The following is a 16,926-nucleotide window of genomic DNA, read 5'->3' as shown; positions in this document are numbered from 1 at the left end:
CATTTAAACAGAGGAGCTTGGCTTGGTGAGAGGAGCCGGGCAGGCTTCCAGAGGAAACAGCATCCAGCATCCACGCTGGGAGCCAAAAGGCTGCACAGGCTATATGACCAGCAGCGGAGTCGGGAGTGGGATGGGGCCGGGGAGCCTTCCAGGAGGAAGGAAGCAGCGCCAAGGCCTCCAGTCAGGGTATCTGAGGATCACACCCATGCACCCACTCTGCGGTTAGGAATCTTAACTCTGCCAGGAGCCGGCCTGCCAGCAGGATAGACTGGGCATAAGCAGCCCAAGCCCTGTCCTGCTGGAGGTCATGTTATCACGGGAGGAGACAGTCAACACATAAGGTTGTTTCCGATGGCAAGAAGTGGCTGGAAGACAATAGGCCAGGATGTGGGCACCAAACGCGACACCCTCTAGAGGGGGTGGACGTGACTGGAGCCGAGAGTGAGATGTCCTGCCTCCTCCTCCTGGCCACACCGGCCTCTGTGGCCTCCCAGGCCCGGGGTTATTCCTAACACTGCCACCAAGATCCCCTAGACGCTGAGGACAATGCCTTCTGCTTCTCAGCCTGAGACTCCAGAGATCTTAGCGCACCCTCCCAGGGACCCAGAACCAGGGTACGCAGTGATGGGGGGGATGAGTGAGGCAGCCGCCCCCGGCCCCTCCGGGAAGGAGCTCGTAGAACCCAGGCATCAGGCTGCCCCGTTCAAGCAGTGGTGACAAGGGCCCTTTGTGCCCCCCTCCCCCGGGGGCAGGGAGGAGCTGGGCCTTGGAGGCAGGCGGCCCCTGGCACCCAGGGGGAGGGGAGGGGCTGGTAAGTGGGGGCCTAGACCCTGGGAGGCCAGGGGACTGCGAGCGGGGCCTGCGGAGCAGAGGACGCAGAAGCAAGAGCATCAGGTGAGTGCTGCAGCCGAGAGGGCCGGGGGACGGGGAGAACAGAGGACCGGGGCTGAGCGCACGCGGCAGGGTCGCCCAGGGCATGTGCAGTGCGAAGCGGTCTGGGCCGTGGATGGTGGCTGGGAACTGCCACTAATTTAGGGTGGGGGAGGGTGCTGCTTAGGATTGCTCTGGGCGTGGGCTGGGACCGTGGCCGGGATAGTGACGGGGCCTTGGGGGGAAACCACAGAGAGAAAGAATGAAGCGTCCTCCTCAGCACCCCTCTGGTGGAGGTTCTGCCCTGGGGCTCCTAAGTTTGTGGCAGATGGGGTGGCAGTCATCCAGGGACAGGTGAAGAGTGGAAGGATGCCCAGGGGATCAGACGTCTGCATCCTGCCATCTGGGAGGGTGTGGGCACAGGGGGCTGTGAGTGAGCAAGTTCCAGCACCTGGGCACACGACGGGGGCACGTGTGCACACGCGTGTGCACCTCTCTTAGTGAGTCTTAATCCACATCAGTGTTTCTCCACCTTTATTTACACCCCACTAAGGAAAGCTTTTAGACCTGTTTTTCCTAATCCAATTCCCCCCATGAAATCTTAATATTATGGATAGACTGTATATGTTTATGTACCGTGGCCCTTGAGAGAGCCACAAACCACTGTAATAACTAAGACTTTTCTGGACCCCACCCCAAGAACCAATTTTCACCCCCATTCAGAATGCATGGTCTACACACTTGTTTCACACGTCTGCCCAGGCCCTGTGGCCCTCACCTGTCTCTACCTCCTGTACCTTCCTGTCGCAGGTGCAAAGGTGGCATCTGCCGCGTGTCCATCAGCATGTGTCTGAGTGGGTCTGTCCATAGCCGGTCCGAGTGTCTTTGCGAGCATGGCACGCAGGCAGGTCCGTGTGTATGCCCGATTGCCATGCCTATGCCCGTCCAGGTGTGTGGTGGGCAGGAGGATGCAGGTGTGTGTGTGTGTCTGCTGCACGGGGGTCTCGGTGCCCGTCGGTGTGTGCGGAGCCCTGATCGGTGTTATTGTGCGAGCCTGCTCCTTCTGGCTGGGTCCAGATCTGTCACATTTCATGCCAGCATTTGCATGCATCTGACTGCATGCGTCTGTCCGTGGGAAGAGAGTGTCAAAGGCCAGCAAAAGCAGCCACTTGGAAACACTGGGTCCAACCCCGAGGCGACCCACAGAGGAGCTGGGTGCCAGGGAGTGACTAACCCCGATCCCTGGTCCTTCCTGGCTCCACGCAGAGCCCAGCCAGGCTCGCCCAGCTCTTCCCTCACCCCCACCTACCCCAGAAGCCCCCCAGGATGAGGCACCCTAACCCTGAGGGAACAGGGCTCTTTTGTACCAGGCTCTCGCTTCTAGAGGGTGGGGACACCAGGGACCGTCTGTAGGGTGGGAGAGGGCGGCAGGAATTCACGCGGCATGTTGGGAATGCTGATGCTGTGAAACCCAGTCATTGATGGGGCTGGGTCCCTGCCTCCCACCCCCAGCCCTCAGCCGTGGGACATGTGCTCCCTCACCGCGTTCACTCGCCCCGCCTCCCCCCACCCCAAAGCTCTGCTGCTCCCCTTTTCTTCCCGAGAGTTCTCCATTGCAGCTTGCCTCTGGAGGTGACCACAGAGTAGCTCTGAGGCTGTGTGGGAGGGTTCGAAGCATCCATGGGCAACAGAGACCATGTGGGCAGCCTACAGGATCCACTCACAGTAGAGTCTGAAAGCGGGGCGGGGGGGGCAGGGGACCCTCAGGCCCCCACCTCCTTGCACCTGTCTGACTCTTGTTCCAGGTTGGCCGGCTGACAGCTCCAAGTGGGACCAGAAGACATTCCCAACTCAGGGAGACGGAGGTGAGGGGGAGGGTTCCAAATTCCCCTTCCTCTTGGCTTCCCCTGCTTCCTGCTGCTGGTCCAAACTTGGCTCTTTCCTTACTTTTTGGAGATCCCCAAGGGCAGGATGGTGATGAAGATAATTATTAGCACGTCACTTACCACATAGAGTCAGGACAGTTGGGTGGTGAAATCTGCAGACCTGGACAGGCGGACAGGGCTTGAATCCTAGCTCTGCCACTTACCTGCTGTGTGGTCTCGGGCAAGTTACTCAACCTCTCTGGACCTCGGCTACAAAGTGAGGATAATAATTGCACCTACCTCAAAGAGATCAAATGAATCTGTATAGTAAAGTACTGGGGGTGGTTCATGGTTGATGCTCATAGATGTGTTTGTGATTATAAATAATAATAGCAGCAGTGGCTAACATCTGAACAGGCTGCTTCCTAAAGCCTTACTAGAAGCACCCTTTTCACTTCCCCTGGCCTTTAACCCTCTCCTCTCGTCTCCTCTATCCAGCTGTTGCTCACTTGCTGTACAAAATGATATTCCTCACGGCGCTGCCTCTGTTTTGGATCATGATTTCAGGTAATGCCTGGGGGTCTGGGGCTCCTGGGGTCTTGGCCCCTGAGCAGGCTGGGGTTGATTCTGTGGGTCTCTGGACCCCGCCCCCACCCCCTCAGGGCAGTGGAAGGTGATGGGAGCTGGGGGGTTGGGGGCATCTGGGCAGGACATGTCCCTCAGCCTCAGCGGTCCTGCTTGCCCACAGCCTCTCGCGGGGGTCACTGGGGGGCCTGGATGCCCTCGTCCATCTCGGCCTTCGAGGGCACGTGTGTCTCCATCCCCTGCCGCTTCGACTTCCCCGACGAGCTGCGGCCGGCCGTTGTGCACGGCGTCTGGTACTTCAATAGCCCCTACCCGAAAAACTACCCGCCAGTGGTCTTCAAGTCACGCACCCAAGTCGTCCACGAGAGCTTCCAGGGCCGCAGCCGCCTCCTGGGGGACCTGGGCCTGCGCAACTGCACCCTCTTGCTCAGCAACCTCAGCCCCGAGCTGGGCGGCAAGTACTACTTCCGCGGGGACCTGGGGGGCTACAACCAGTATACCTTCTCCGAGCACAGCGTCCTGGACATCATCAGTGAGTTCCCAGGGGCTGTACAGATGCCGTGGGGCTGGGGCCATGCAGGGGGCGCAGAGGGAGCAGGAAGTCCTCCTGGCACCTTCCCAGGGAGGTCTAGCTGGCAGGACCAGGGACTTGTTGGTTTGGCTGGGGGGAGGGGTGCAAACCCCCCTGCCCACACGGACCAGGCAGATGACCAAAACGGGCAAAGCAGGGCTCTCAGAGGAAAGCAGTGCTCTTACTCTTCCAGAAACACCTGGGGTAAAGGCAGGGGGCCCCGGGGTTGGGGTCAGGCCTCTGGATTCCTATGTTAGCTGGGCTACTGAGGGCAAGTTACTTAACTTCTCTGGGCCTTGTTTTCCTCTTCTGTAAAATGGGGATAAGAACAGCACTCAAAGTTCAATGAGGGAATAGTTGTCAAGTGGGCAAAGCAGTGCCTGGCACATGGCACCCAGCTCTATCTAAATGGTGCTGGGTGAGAATGCAGGGTCATTGCTGTCAAGCATTCTGAGTTTTCCGTTTGTTTGTTTGTTTGTTTTGTTTTGTTTTTGGCTGTGCTACACGGAATGTGGGATCCGAGTTCCCTGACCAGGGACCGAACCCGTGCCCCCTGCAGTGGAAGCGCAGAGTCCTAACCACTGAAACACCGGGGAATTCCCGAATTTTTCAAAGGGAACTGTGTATTTTTCTATGTTTTTTCAACATCAGCTGCTGATTCAGATATTTTTAAAAAAAATACCCTAAATTTAGGTCAAATGAAGTGCAGCTCTGGGCCAGTTTTGGCAATTAGAGTAGGGTCTACTGCCTCACTTCTGAGAGGCCCTGAGAGGCATGGAACCCTCAGACTCAGGTTTGCCATCAGCTCTGAGCCTATATGAGGAGCCAGATTACAGCCCTGATACAGAAAGAGAGCCCCCCCTTCCGCCGCCAGGCATAGCCAGACAGCTCCAGGACACACCACACACACACACACACACACACACACACACACACACACACACACACACACGTGGAAGGTAAACCAAAGCAAACATGGGAAGGAGAGAGGTTTCTTGAGGAATATAATGTAGTGTCCAGAGCACAGACGATGAAGCCAGAGTGACAGGGATTGAAGCTCAGTTTTACCCAATGCTAGCTGTGGCCTCAGTTTCCTCATCTGCAAAATGAGCAAAATAACATTACCCGCTTTCTACTTTCAGCATGGCTGGAAGGACTGGCAAGTTACACACAGTAAAGTACTCAGACCACTATATTGTTGTTTCCGTTATTATTACATCTGCGGTTGGATCTGCGGAGGGCTTCTGGGTGAAGGGTACCCAGGAGGAGAGAAGGCTGTAGGGAATTCTGCATCCAAGGATGGGGAGGGGACCGGGTACCAGGACTGGAGTCGGACAGTGTGGGGGTCCGATGCTGCTTCCTTCACCCTCCGTCTCCCCGTCTCACTTAGACACCCCCAACATCATGGTCCCCCCAGAGGTGGTGGCAGGCACAGAAGTGGAGGTCAGCTGCACGGTGCCTGACAACTGCCCCGAGCTGCACCCAGAGCTGAGCTGGCTGGGCCACGAGGGGCTCGGGGAGCCGGCTGTGCTGGGGCGGCTCCGCGAGGACGAGGGCACCTGGGTGCAGGTGTCGCTGCTGCACTTCGTGCCCACCAGGGAGGCCAACGGCTACCGGCTGGGCTGCCAGGCCTCCTTCCCCAACACCACTCTGCAGTTCGAGGGCTACGCCAGCCTGGACGTCAAGTGTGAGCCTGGGTGCGGGCCGGGGGGCGGGCCGGGGGCGGGGTCTGCGGCACGTGCCCGCTGACGTCCTGTGTCTCCGGCGCCGCAGACCCCCCGGTGATTGTGGAGATGAACTCCTCGGTGGAGGCCATCGAGGGCTCCCACGTCAGCCTGCTCTGTGGGGCCGACAGCAACCCGCCGCCGCTGCTGACCTGGATGCGGGACGGCACGGTGCTCCGGGAGGCGGTGACCGAGAGCCTGTCCCTGGAGCTGGACGAGGTGACGCCCGCGGAGGACGGCGTCTACGCCTGCCTGGCCGAGAACGCTTACGGCCAGGACAACCGCACCGTGGGGCTCAGCGTCATGTGTGAGTCGCCGCCCCCGCCCGGGGCGGAGCTGGGGGCCCAGTGGGGGGCGGTCGGGACCATGCCCGCGGTTGAGATGGAGACGGAGAGGAAGTTGCAGGTTAAGGAGTTCCTTCATTTTTCCCACGAGTATCTGGTGAGCACCTACTCTGCACCACTCTCCTCCGTAGGACAAGATGGGAAGAGACAGAGGCAATCCCTGCCACCCAGGAAAGCCTGTTAAATTCAGTTTCCTGCGGGTAGAGCTGGGCCTGGCCCCGGGAATCTGCATTTTAAAATGAGCCCCATTGCAGTTCTGATGGGAGGGCTGAGGAGAACCCAGACCTCACCCAGCCCCTGAACATTATGGGGCCCCAGGGAGAGGGGGCCCATCAGACAGGACTCTTAACTAGGAACCAAGGAGAGGTCATTCATTCATTCATTCATTCACAAATATTTATTGAGGCAAAGTGCCCAGGGCTGGGGATAATAAAAATGACAGCACCGGCCAACATTTACTCAGCAGTTTCTGAGTGCCTCCCACAAATACTCTTTCCCTGGGGCCTCCGCACGGCTGGCTCCTACTCACCTCCTAGTCTCACTGGAGCCCTCCCTCACCCTCCTAGTTAAAACTGTAACTACCCCGATTTCCCATCCCACCTTTATTTTTCTGCAAAGCACTTATCCCCATCTTGCCAACTATATGTTTGATTTCCTTATATAGCATCTGTCCACGTGGGCAGGAATCTTCATCTCCCTTGTTCAGGCTAAAACAGTGCTTGTCACAGTTGGTTCTCAGTGACCCCTGTGAGGTTGGGAATATTATTAAGCCCATTTTCCAGATAAGAAAAATGGGGCCCAGAGGGGTTTAGACATGGGTCCACACACAGCTGGGAAGGGGTAGAGCCGAGATTCAAACACAAGCACTATAGCTGCAGAGACCCTGTCTTTGTAAACGACACAGCCAGGCCGGGGGTTACCTGAGCCATCCTGAGCTGGTGTGCCCTGATTGGGGTGTTGGGGGTCACATTTGGGGGTGGGAGCTTCTGACCATCGGCCCCCTGTCCTGCCCCCCAGATGCACCCTGGAAGCCGACGGTGAACGGGACAGTGGTGGCCGTGGAGGGGGAGACAGTCTCCATCTTGTGCTCCACACAGAGCAACCCGGATCCTATTCTTACCATCTTCAAGGAGAAGCAGATTCTGGCCACGGTCATCTATGAGAGCGAGCTGCAGCTGGAGCTCCCTGCCGTCATGCCTGAGGACGATGGAGAGTACTGGTGCGTGGCCGAGAACCAGTACGGTCAGAGGGCCACCGCCTTCAACCTATCCGTGGAGTGTGAGTACTCCCCTGCATCCGCTGCCCCTGCTGAGGGCAGCCGGGCTTGATTCCTGCCCACCCACCCCTGCGGTGGATGGCTCAATGGGGGGCAGCTGGGCTTGATTCCTGCCCACCCACCCCTGTGGTAGACGGCTCAATGGGGGACACCCAGGTTACCGGGAGGTACCCACGCATCCCAACCAGGGGTCAGCTTTGCTCCAGCAGATGAGGATGAGGAAGGGGGGGAAGCGGAATCCATAGCAAGAGAATAAAAGTCCCACCTGAGAATACGGTAGCCCCACATCCTGGTGTGGGCTTTTGACCAAGGAGATTTCTGAATCCTGTGGCCACAGCCCCTTTGCGTTAACTAAAAGAATAACCACGACCTCTAACCCTTGTGCAGCATCGCTAGGCACCAGGCACTGTTGAAAGCTCCGTACAGGGACCCACTCTTTCGTTTTTGTTACATCCAACGAGGGAGGTTCTCTTACTGTCTCCAGTTTCCAGAGAAGGAAACTGAGGCCCTGAGAGGTTATGTCACTTGCCCAAAGTCAAGCCAGAAAACGGCAGAACTGAGATTCAAATACAGTGGTCTGGTTCCACTCTTCTGTACTGCCCATTGACCTCATCCTACGTTATGACATCAGAATACATTGATCAAGCCGTTGTTATGTGCACGGGCTGTGTGGTTCAGTGGGAGGTGGGGGGTAGGACCAAGAGGACACCAAGCGTATTAACAGATAATAGTACAGCCAGAGAGATGAGACGGATGCATATAAAAAGCTAACTGTCTTGGGAATGAAGCCCATTGTTCCACTGCCAACCAGAGCCCTTCCCAACCTTCTATGGACATCACCCGCCAACACCCCACCCCCACCCCGGCCCGTCACTCGGGTCATAGCTCCCAAGTCGCAGTTTCCACTCCCCCTCCTCCAGCAACTCCCTCTGGAATGTCACCTTCGCAGTTCCATTCCCCCTGCTTCCTCCCCAGCTCCAGCCTGGCCTCTGGCACTTGCCTCCAAATTATTCCACCTACAATGGTCCCTGCCACACAAGCTTGCCAGAAGGTTTTGAGCACAGTCCGTATACTCAATATGGCATGTGGCCGTAGTCAGTAGAGACAGATTATTCCTGGAGTGCCATCTTCCAGGGCAAGGTGATGGCCACCACTGCCCTGCTAACCTTTCCTCCTTGGGCACCTTCCTTCCCAGTCTCTGCTCGCTCGCAGCATCCAACGTGAGCATGCACATAGGTCGTGTGGGCACCCCGCCTTCTCCATACATGCCCACCCTTCCGCCTCACGCTTTTCCCCGTTAAACCTATATCCCAAGCCAGGGATTCTTAGGTGTAGAGTCAGAGAACCCCCTGAGAATCTGATGGAAACCTCTGATCATACACACACCTCCAGCTCACGGACGTTTTCAGTCACAGACCCTCCTGTATAATAAGAGTGGTGGCAGCAAACGATCATTAAGGGCCTACTCTGGGCCAGGATTGCATCCCCTGCTCGTGTTTTTTTGCTGAGCCCTTGAAGCAGCTACGTGTTATCGTCATCCCCTTTGAAGAGAAACTGAAGGTCAGAATTCCCCAAGGCCATGCGGCTGGAAGGCTGGCCAGTGCCAGGATTCTTCTGGACTCCTGTCTACCCAGTTCTTAAACCTCTGGCTGCTTCATCTCCCCTGCAGTCCTTGGTACCCAAGGTACTCAAGGCCTTCGATCTGCCAGAGAGGAGGAGCAGCTGTGCCTCCCACCCCACCCCTGCTGAGCCGGTCACTGGGCTCCAAGGCCTGTGTCGCTGTGCTTGCCCTCTGGGTGTCCGGCTTCAGGCCCCTCTCTGTCCCCGAAGTCTGCGTCCCCTAGCACCGGGGCTTCCGTGCTCGCTGGCAATGGTGTGTGCTCCTGAGCGGGGCAGGGGCAGGGGGGTGTTGGGTCCCAGCACAGCGTGGGACCTGCAGGGCACTCACCTCACTGAGACCTTGTGATGACTAGAAGACTGGTTTCAGCCCTTTGCGCATATTGACCTATTTCATTCTCACAACAACGCGATTGGGGGCAGGGACTGCCCTTCACACGTTTAATAGGAGGAAATGGAAATGTTACTGGTGTCCAGCACCCAACAGAGCTGAATCGACCTGGGTCCGAATCCCAGCTCTTTCTCCATCTTGTGATGGAGATGTGCTGTGTGATCCCAAACGAGTGACTTCACCTTTGCTGAGCCCCGATTCTTTTCTCTGAAAAACGGGTATGACAGTATCTTACACTAAGGAAATTATGGTCAACGCCCATAGTGCCCAACATGCCCCATGTGCCCCGTAAGTCTTAGACATCCTCTGAGCTTCCCACTCATCTCTCCTTTGAACTCCTGGCTGGGTATCCGCCTGCCTTCCTGCTGCCAAGGCTTTGCCCACTTGCTTCCTCTGCTGGAATGGTTCGATCCCTGGGTGGGATGTTAAGCTTTCTTTTTCTTTTCTTTTTTTTTTCCCCCCCCGCTGCATAGGGTCTTCGTTGCTGCGCGGGCTTTCTCTAGTTGCGGCGAGCGGGGCTACTCTTCGTTGTGGTGTGCAGGCTTCTCATTGCGGTGGCTTCTCTTGTTGCAGAGCGTGGGCTCTAGGCGCACGGACTTCAGTAGTTGTGGCTCGTGGGCTCTAGAGCGCAGGCTCAGTAGTTGTGGCGCACGGGCTTAGTCGCTCCGCGGCACGTGGGATCTTCCCAGACCAGGGATCGATCCCATGTCCCCTGCATTGGAAGGCAGATTCTTAACCACTGCACCACCAGAGAAGTCCCTAAGCTTTCTTTTCAACACACTCATGTGCCCACTTCAGAACAGAGTCCCGTAGCCCCTCGCAAGTCAAGAACCATTACCCCTCTTTGCACACATGAGAAGTCCATCTCGGAGGCCCAGGAAGCCGAGTGGCCTGATTGGGGCCATCAGCCAGTAGATGGCAGAGCTGAGATTCAAGCCAAAGCCGTCCCACCCCAAACTCCCCATCCTTTGTGGGACCTGGGGTTTATCTAGCGTCAGTCAGGGTTTCATAGGTCGCGAGGCCGCCGGCAATGCTGCAGAGATGCTGAGCACATGCAACAGGGTGTCAGCGTTCCTGCAACACTGTCACAACAGCACCAGGGGTGCGGTCTTGAATGAAAGGATTTTTTAAAAATTAATCACTGCCGTTCAGGTTTGTCATTACTGATTTACTCTGTGGTGTGTTAATTTGTTAATACTACAGCAAGCATAGTGCACGTCTGCCTCAACAGAATTTGGAATATCTAACTGTTAATTTACTAGACGTAGAGATATGTACACATTGAGGTTCCAAATGGAATGATCCCTATTGCAAATACACGGGTCATGTGACTCTCTGCTCCGTCGCTGTTACCTGCATATTCTTTTTTACTGGAAATTGAAAATAAGTGGGGTAGGTGGGCCAAGGATCTTTTGCCCATGTGGAAGTGGGTTTAGCTCAGGGCTGAGAAGCAGAGGTCAGTCTAGAGCAAGCAGAGGGGAGTGCCAGACTCTCCGTGAGGGAAAGAGAACATAGTTTAAAAAGCAACATTCAATGTTCTATTATAATTTCATATTTTGGAAAATGAAAGGAAAAAAAATACCAGTTTCGTTTTTGTAATTTAAATGGCAGCAAAGCAAAGCTCAACAAAATGATCTTGGGTGGAGGGTGGTACCTGGTACCACGGGGAATCCTGCGAGGGAGGGAGGGTCAGGGTGCTGGGGGCTCCGGGGAGTGAGTAGGGGCATCTGTAGGATGGCCTGGAAGGGGAGCTGGCTGAACGCAGTAGCTCATCCATCGAGTCTTCCCAGAGCTCCTGCCGGGTGAAAGGGACATTCTAGGGACTTCCCTGGCGGTCCAGTGGTTAAGACTCCACGCTTCCACTGCAGGGGACTTGGGTTTGATCCCTGGTCAGGGAACTAAGATCCTGCATGTCGTGTGGTATGGCAAAAAAAAAAAAAAAGAAAAAAAGAAAGGAAAGTCATGTTCTAAGTGTGGGGGACAGAGTGGAGACTGAGCAAGAGCCTGTCTCGATGGAAATACAAGACCAGCCACATCAGTGTATAACCCGGGTAGGGATAAGTGCTGGGGAGAAAACTCGAGGGAATGGTTAGTGAAGCGAGGTGCAACTTACATGGGGTGGTCAGAGAAATAGACATGGTCTGTGCAGAAGCTGCCTGGAGTGAGGGCGTGAGTTTGGCAGGTGTCAGGGAAGTGTTCCCCGCGGAGGGAGAAACGCAAGACCCCCCCCCCATCCCCCGCCCCGGCTGTGGGAAAAAGCTCCACAAGTATGAGAAACAAGCAAGGAGGCTGGCGTGGCTGGAAGGGAATGAGCCAGGGTGACAGCAGGAGACTAGAGCGTGGCTAAGTCCTGCAGGGCCTTGCAGGCAAAGGCAAAGACTTGGGGTTTTATTCTAAGTGACACGGGGAGCGATTGGAGGGGGGCTTTGAGCAGGCAGCACCGTGACCTGATTTATGTTTCACAAGGTGAGCAGAGTTAGAGAGGACGTAGAAGAGAGTGCAGAGGGGAGCAGGCAGCTCATCTCTGCGACAGCCAAGGAGCCCCCGAGGCCCCATCTCTAGCCCGCGGGGTCTCGGTCTTGCCCCTGCAGTTGCCCCCGTGATCCTCCTGGAGTCCCACTGTGCGGCGGCCCGTGACACGGTGCAGTGCCTGTGCGTGGTAAAAGCCAACCCAGAGCCGTCCGTGGCCTTCGAGCTGCCCTCGCGTAACGTGACCGTGAACGAGACGGAGCGCGAGTTCGTGTACTCGGAGCGCAGCGGCCTCCTGCTCACCAGTATCCTCACGCTGCGGGGCCAGGCCCAGGCCCCACCCCGGGTCATCTGCTCCTCCCACAACCTCTATGGCACCAAGAGCCTGGAGCTGCCCTTCCAGGGAACCCGTGAGTGGTGTGGCCTGGGGCTGGGAGTCAAGGGACAGACAGGACCCCTCTTGGATCCAAGCTCCCCTCCCCAAGGCTGATCACCAGCCGCTGCGCGTGGGTCAGGCTGCGCAGTCGATCGGGTGGTAAAGATGCCCTTTCCAGCCAGTTAGGAGAGGATGCCCCAAGCTTGCCTGTACTTTACTGGCCCCTCCAGCAACGAAGGCCTTCAGGCTAGCCAGTCAGTGCAAGGATATGCCAGCGGTGTAAATATTTTCCCGCTCACCCCTGCCCCAGCCTGTCTCCTAAGAACCCAGGTGTCCTCACTCCCACCGGCAGCCCTGAGGGCGCCTGGGTCTTCTCTTTCCTCAGATCGCCTGATGTGGGCCAAGATCGGGCCCGTGGGAGCGGTGGTTGCTTTTGCCATCCTAATTGCCATCGTCTGCTACATCACCCAAACGCGCAGAAAGTAAGTGGCCTTCCGGGCTGAGCTGGGGCGGGGCGGGGTGGCCTCCAAGGGCAGGGCAGGGGCAGATCAGTTGGAGGCTAGGGGTGGGCAAGGGAGGGCGGATTCTGCTCTGAGCATGTTCAGCTGGATGGAGGAGAGAGGGCCCCGGCTAACATGAGCCGCCGGGGTCGGGTCACGCATGCCAGTGTCTGAGCCGAGCACTTCTCACCAGTCAATACCTGTGCCCCACATCCTGTGCTGTGGCCTCCTGCCCCTCCGGTGTGATGGGGAAAGCCGGCACCCCTGGCTCGCAGCCAGAACATCAGTCACAGTTGGTTCCAGAAGCCCCAACAATTACACATATCTGTGGTATCAAAAACGCTCCCCAGGGACTTCCCTGGTGGTCCAGTGGTTGAGACTTCACCTTCCAGGGCAGGGGGTGTGGGTTCGATCCCCAGTCAGGGAGCTGGGATCCCACATGCCTCGTGGCCAAAAAAACAAGACATAGAACAGAAGCAATATTATAACAAATTCAATGAAAAGACTTTAAAAATGGTCCACATCAAAGAAATCTTAAAAAAACAAAACACAACACAACAAAACGCTCCCCAGTCCCAAGCCACATCCACCTGCCACAAGCGTGCTGCTGTTGTTTTTCTTCCTTGTGGTGCACACATATCAGCTCTCCTGACAATGAATTAATCTCCCGCTCCGCATCCTGGCGGCAAGGGGGTGCGGATAGCCCCAGAGCGAATGAGGAGAGCCCAGAGGAGCCAGGCTGGGGTCCTGAAAGTGGCAGAGACCAGGGCCCAGGTGGCTCCTCCTCAGCTGTGAAGCAGAGGCGGGGTGGGCAGTGGTGAACAGGAAGAGGTGCTCAGCAAAGGGGCCGGCTGCCCATCCTAGAGAGGCGGGCGGGAGCAGCACTGGGGTCCCTTGGGCCAAACTCCTTAGGTAGATGGGGTTGCAGATAGAGAGGGGAGTGGGGGGACCTGGGGGTCCCACTGGAGCTGACATGTCTTGCCCTGCAGAAAGAACATGACAGAGAGCCCCAGCTTCTCAGCGGGGGACGACCCCCCCGTCCTGTTCAGCAGTGACTTCCGCATCTCTGGGGTGCCGGAGAAATATGAGGTGAGGCCAGAACCCTGTGGCGCCAGGCTAGCTGGAGATCCTGTGTGCCAGGGACCCCGAGGGCCTGGGGAGGACCTGGGAGGCCCAGGGGCAGAGGGGGAGCTGGCCCCGCAGAAGGGAAGGAGGGGATGTGCGGAGGGCTGGCTTGGCCCTGGGCTGAGAGGGGGCACTCAGGCTGAGGCCTGGCGGGGGGCCGTGGAGCTCGGGGCCCAAGAGAAGCCCTCGTCCACCCCGCCTGCGTCTATGACTGCATTTCCTTCTCCAATAGTCCAGAGAGTTCTCTACCCCGGAATGAGCACCCCAGGAGGTAGGTCCCGGGGGCCTCAGTGTGCCCACCTCTGGGCCCTTGTTGGGCCCTGGGGTTGGCGTGCATGTGTGTGCGTCCCATCAGGCGTCCAGGTTGGTCCCCACTTCAGTCTGGCTCTGCCCAGCACTCCTGGCCTTGTCTATTCTGTCCCATTGCTGCTCGCTTCTGTGTGTCTGTGGCCACTGTCCTGTGTGTGTGTGTCCAAAGGTGAGGGGCAGGGATGGAAAGTGTGACAGGGAAGCCGAAGTTGCACCTGCAGGATCTCCCAGGTTGAGGAGGGGGACCACACCAGACCCAAACATACTGAGTCAGGCATTTACAAAAATTGGGGAAGGTGGGCACCCGACCAGGTGGCTTTAATCTGAGAGCATGTTATGGACTGAATTGGGTGCCCCCCAAATTCCTATGTTGAAGAAGGCTTCCTGGGGACGTTGAATTTGTGGGTGGCTTTCAGGCTTGGCAGCGAGGAGGTGATTTTGCGTAGGGGGGATCGGCACAGGCCAGAGCTCCAGAGGGGGACCGGGGACCGTGGGCTGGCTGGGCTGGCGGTCCTTAAGGAAGGAGGCTCACACAGGACTCAGCTCTGGCGGGTGCAAGCGACTCCAGCCTTTGCATCTGGCAAGGGTGGAACAGGACCTTCTAATGGGTTGGTTCCCTTCATAGAGTGAGAGGCGCCTGGGATCTGAGAGGAGGCTGCTGGGCCTTCGGGGGGAACCCCCAGAGCTGGACCTGAGCTATTCTCACTCGGACCTGGGGAAACGACCCACCAAGGACAGCTACACCCTGACGGAGGAGCTAGCCGAGTATGCTGAAATCCGCGTCAAGTGAGGGAGCCGGGGGCAGCCCAGATGGCCACCACCCCTTCAGGACCCTCACTGGCCCCCACTGGCTGTGGGCTCCCTTCCTCCCCAAAGTAGCGGGGGCTGGGGCAGGGAAGGGACGGGGCAGGTGACAGCGAGGTCCTGGGGGCCTGGCCTCCCCCTCCTTCCCAGCTGCCCCCGCCCTGCCAGTGCCCCAGCTCCGCATTGTGGCTCCCCTGTAACCTCCTTTAACCTCATCTGTCTGGAGGGGAGCCCGTCTGTCCGTGTTATTTATTGCTACCCCTGCCTGGTCTCTTGTCCCCATACCTGGCCCCAGGGCCTGTCCGGAGGGACATGAAATAAATGCCCTGAAGCCAAACACCCGTCTAGATCCTGATGATTTCAGACCCGTCCCTGGGGACCCTGCCAACCCCCCTCCTTGCCCTTCCCTGGGTCCTCAGGGATCCTAGCGCTGAGCCCAGGCCAGCCGCTCTTAAGCTGCTTCCACTCCAAGCTGGAAGCTCTGGGCTGGCTCTGGTCCACAGTAGGTCATGTTTGACTGCTGGGTGATTTCACATCACGACCCTCATTCCTGCTCCTGCCACAGGTGGAGCGACTGACAGCCCCGGGCTTGCGCTTACACACTGCGACATCTCACTGAAAGAGACGGTGGCTGCTTCTTCTGAAGGGGCCTGGCTCCTGATCTGCCACACTGCCCACCACTTCCTGTTGTCCCACACCTGGCTGGCTTCACTCACTGACATCCCCCCCTGTACCCTGCGGGTCGCGGGGTGGCCTCAGATCTCAGTGTTCCATGAGCCTGTGTCGGTTTCACCGCCGTGCCTCACATTCATGCTGTGCTCTGCAGCTTCAATCTTTTCTCTTTTCCTTTTTTTTTTAAAAAAAGTAATTAATTAATTTATTTTGGCCATGCTGTGCGGCATGTGGGATCTTAGTTCCCTGACCAGGGATTGAACCCCGTGCCTCCTGCAAGTGGAAGTGCAGAGTCCCAACCACTGGACCACCAGGGAATTCCCAATCTTTCAAACTTCACTTGGTTCAAGAAATATCCATCAGGCATCAGCTGTGTATTGAAGCCCTTTAGGAAGCTCAGGCTATCCTGGGAAGGGACCTCCAGGACAGTCCTGTGAAGATGAGAACGCTGGGGCTCAGGGAAGCCAGGTGATTTTCCCAGGGTCCCAGAGCCAGGAAACGGTGTGGCCAGACCCTGGACTCAGGTCTTCTTGAATTTAAAGAAGGCCAGACTCACTGGCATGAACTGGTATCAACAACTAACATTTTTGTTGAGCGCTTACTACGTGCCACGTGGTTCTACCTGGTTTACATGAATTCATCTCCATTTGCTCTCCCTAACGACTGCGACAGTGGTTCTCCAAGTGGGGTCCCTGCACCAGTGGTAGCAGCCGCACCTGGGCGCTTGTCAGAAAGGCAGATTCTCAGGCCCCACCCAGACTGCAGGAATCAAAACCTCTGGGCTGGGGCCCAGCAGTCTGTGTTTTCACGAGTCCTCCTGGTGACTCTGATGCACTGACGTTGAGAATCTGGAGGAGCCGAGGCATAGAGGCTGCATCACTTCCTCGAGGTCCCCCAGCTGCAGCCCCGACTTGAGCCCCCGGGGCCTGGCTCTGGAGCCCACGCGCTGACCACTGTACATCACTGCCGTTTCAGTGAGAAGCAGTGGGAGCTCATGGGTCTGAAGGTGCTGAGGGGGTGGTAAGAATAGAGCTGCAGGGCTGAGGGCAATGCCAGCGAGGTTCCTGAGGAAGGTGTTTCTGCCCTGGTTTTTGAAGAGGGCGGAGGATACAACGGAGGCCAAAGTCAAGGTCTAGAGGCGGAAATAACGAAACTGTGTTGGAAAGGAAGGTGACGAGGCCGCTTCGGCTGGAGTGGGATGTCCACATGCATGAGAAAGGAAGAGAGGTGCGTGGTAACGGGGCCGTGGGCAGTGGGGCAGAACCCCACCCTGAGGCCTGCCCTTTCCTCACCGAGCTGGCAGTCATGCAGGGAGAAGGACATTAAATAAATGACCTTAGGCAGAACACCTGGCTGCAAAGTGGGACCCCCTGCTCCCAAGGAGAAGCACAGGGAAGGCTGGTAGAGCCTAGAATGGAAGTGTGACTT

The 16,926-nt window shown here is 57.2% G+C and overlaps 1 protein-coding gene across 2 annotated transcripts; it reads left to right on the top strand.

Annotated features, from left to right (window-relative positions):
• The first annotated feature begins 435 nt into the window (after positions 1-435).
• MAG (myelin associated glycoprotein) lies at positions 436-15,163 on the top strand. Of its 2 annotated transcripts, none has more exons than XM_082436853.1 (11): positions 436-614; positions 2,676-2,735; positions 3,234-3,302; positions 3,484-3,852; positions 5,282-5,578; positions 5,665-5,922; positions 6,977-7,237; positions 11,835-12,122; positions 12,474-12,570; positions 13,578-13,677; positions 14,648-15,163. In XM_082436853.1, exons 3-11 carry the CDS (start codon positions 3,257-3,259, stop codon positions 14,810-14,812), a joined length of 1,881 nt encoding a protein of 626 aa, XP_082292979.1. In that variant the 5' UTR covers positions 436-614; positions 2,676-2,735; positions 3,234-3,256; the 3' UTR covers positions 14,813-15,163. The 2 variants fall into 2 exon arrangements, with proteins under 2 accessions (XP_082292979.1, XP_082292978.1); XM_082436852.1 differs by lacking the exon at positions 436-614 and adding an exon at positions 802-894.
• The last annotated feature ends 1,763 nt before the right edge of the window (positions 15,164-16,926 follow it).

Source organism: Balaenoptera physalus (genome assembly GCF_965194825.1).
Source record: "Balaenoptera physalus genome assembly, chromosome: 19".
In the NCBI taxonomy this organism is placed as follows: domain Eukaryota; kingdom Metazoa; phylum Chordata; class Mammalia; order Artiodactyla; family Balaenopteridae; genus Balaenoptera; species Balaenoptera physalus.
Note: the sequence above shows the minus strand (reverse complement) of the source record. Positions and strands in the feature narration are given on the sequence as shown.

What these genes read in the sequence shown, in the direction of transcription:
- MAG (XM_082436853.1), top strand. Translation starts at nt 3,257, where the DNA reads ATGATATTCCTCACGGCGCTGCCTCTGTTTTGGATCATGATTTCAG. An exon ending in GTTTTGGATCATGATTTCAG is followed by an intron (nt 3,303 to 3,483) that starts GTAATGCCTGGG and finishes GCTTGCCCACAG; the next exon opens with CCTCTCGCGGGGGTCACTGG. An exon ending in GGGTGCCGGAGAAATATGAG is followed by an intron (nt 13,678 to 14,647) that starts GTGAGGCCAGAA and finishes TTCCCTTCATAG; the next exon opens with AGTGAGAGGCGCCTGGGATC.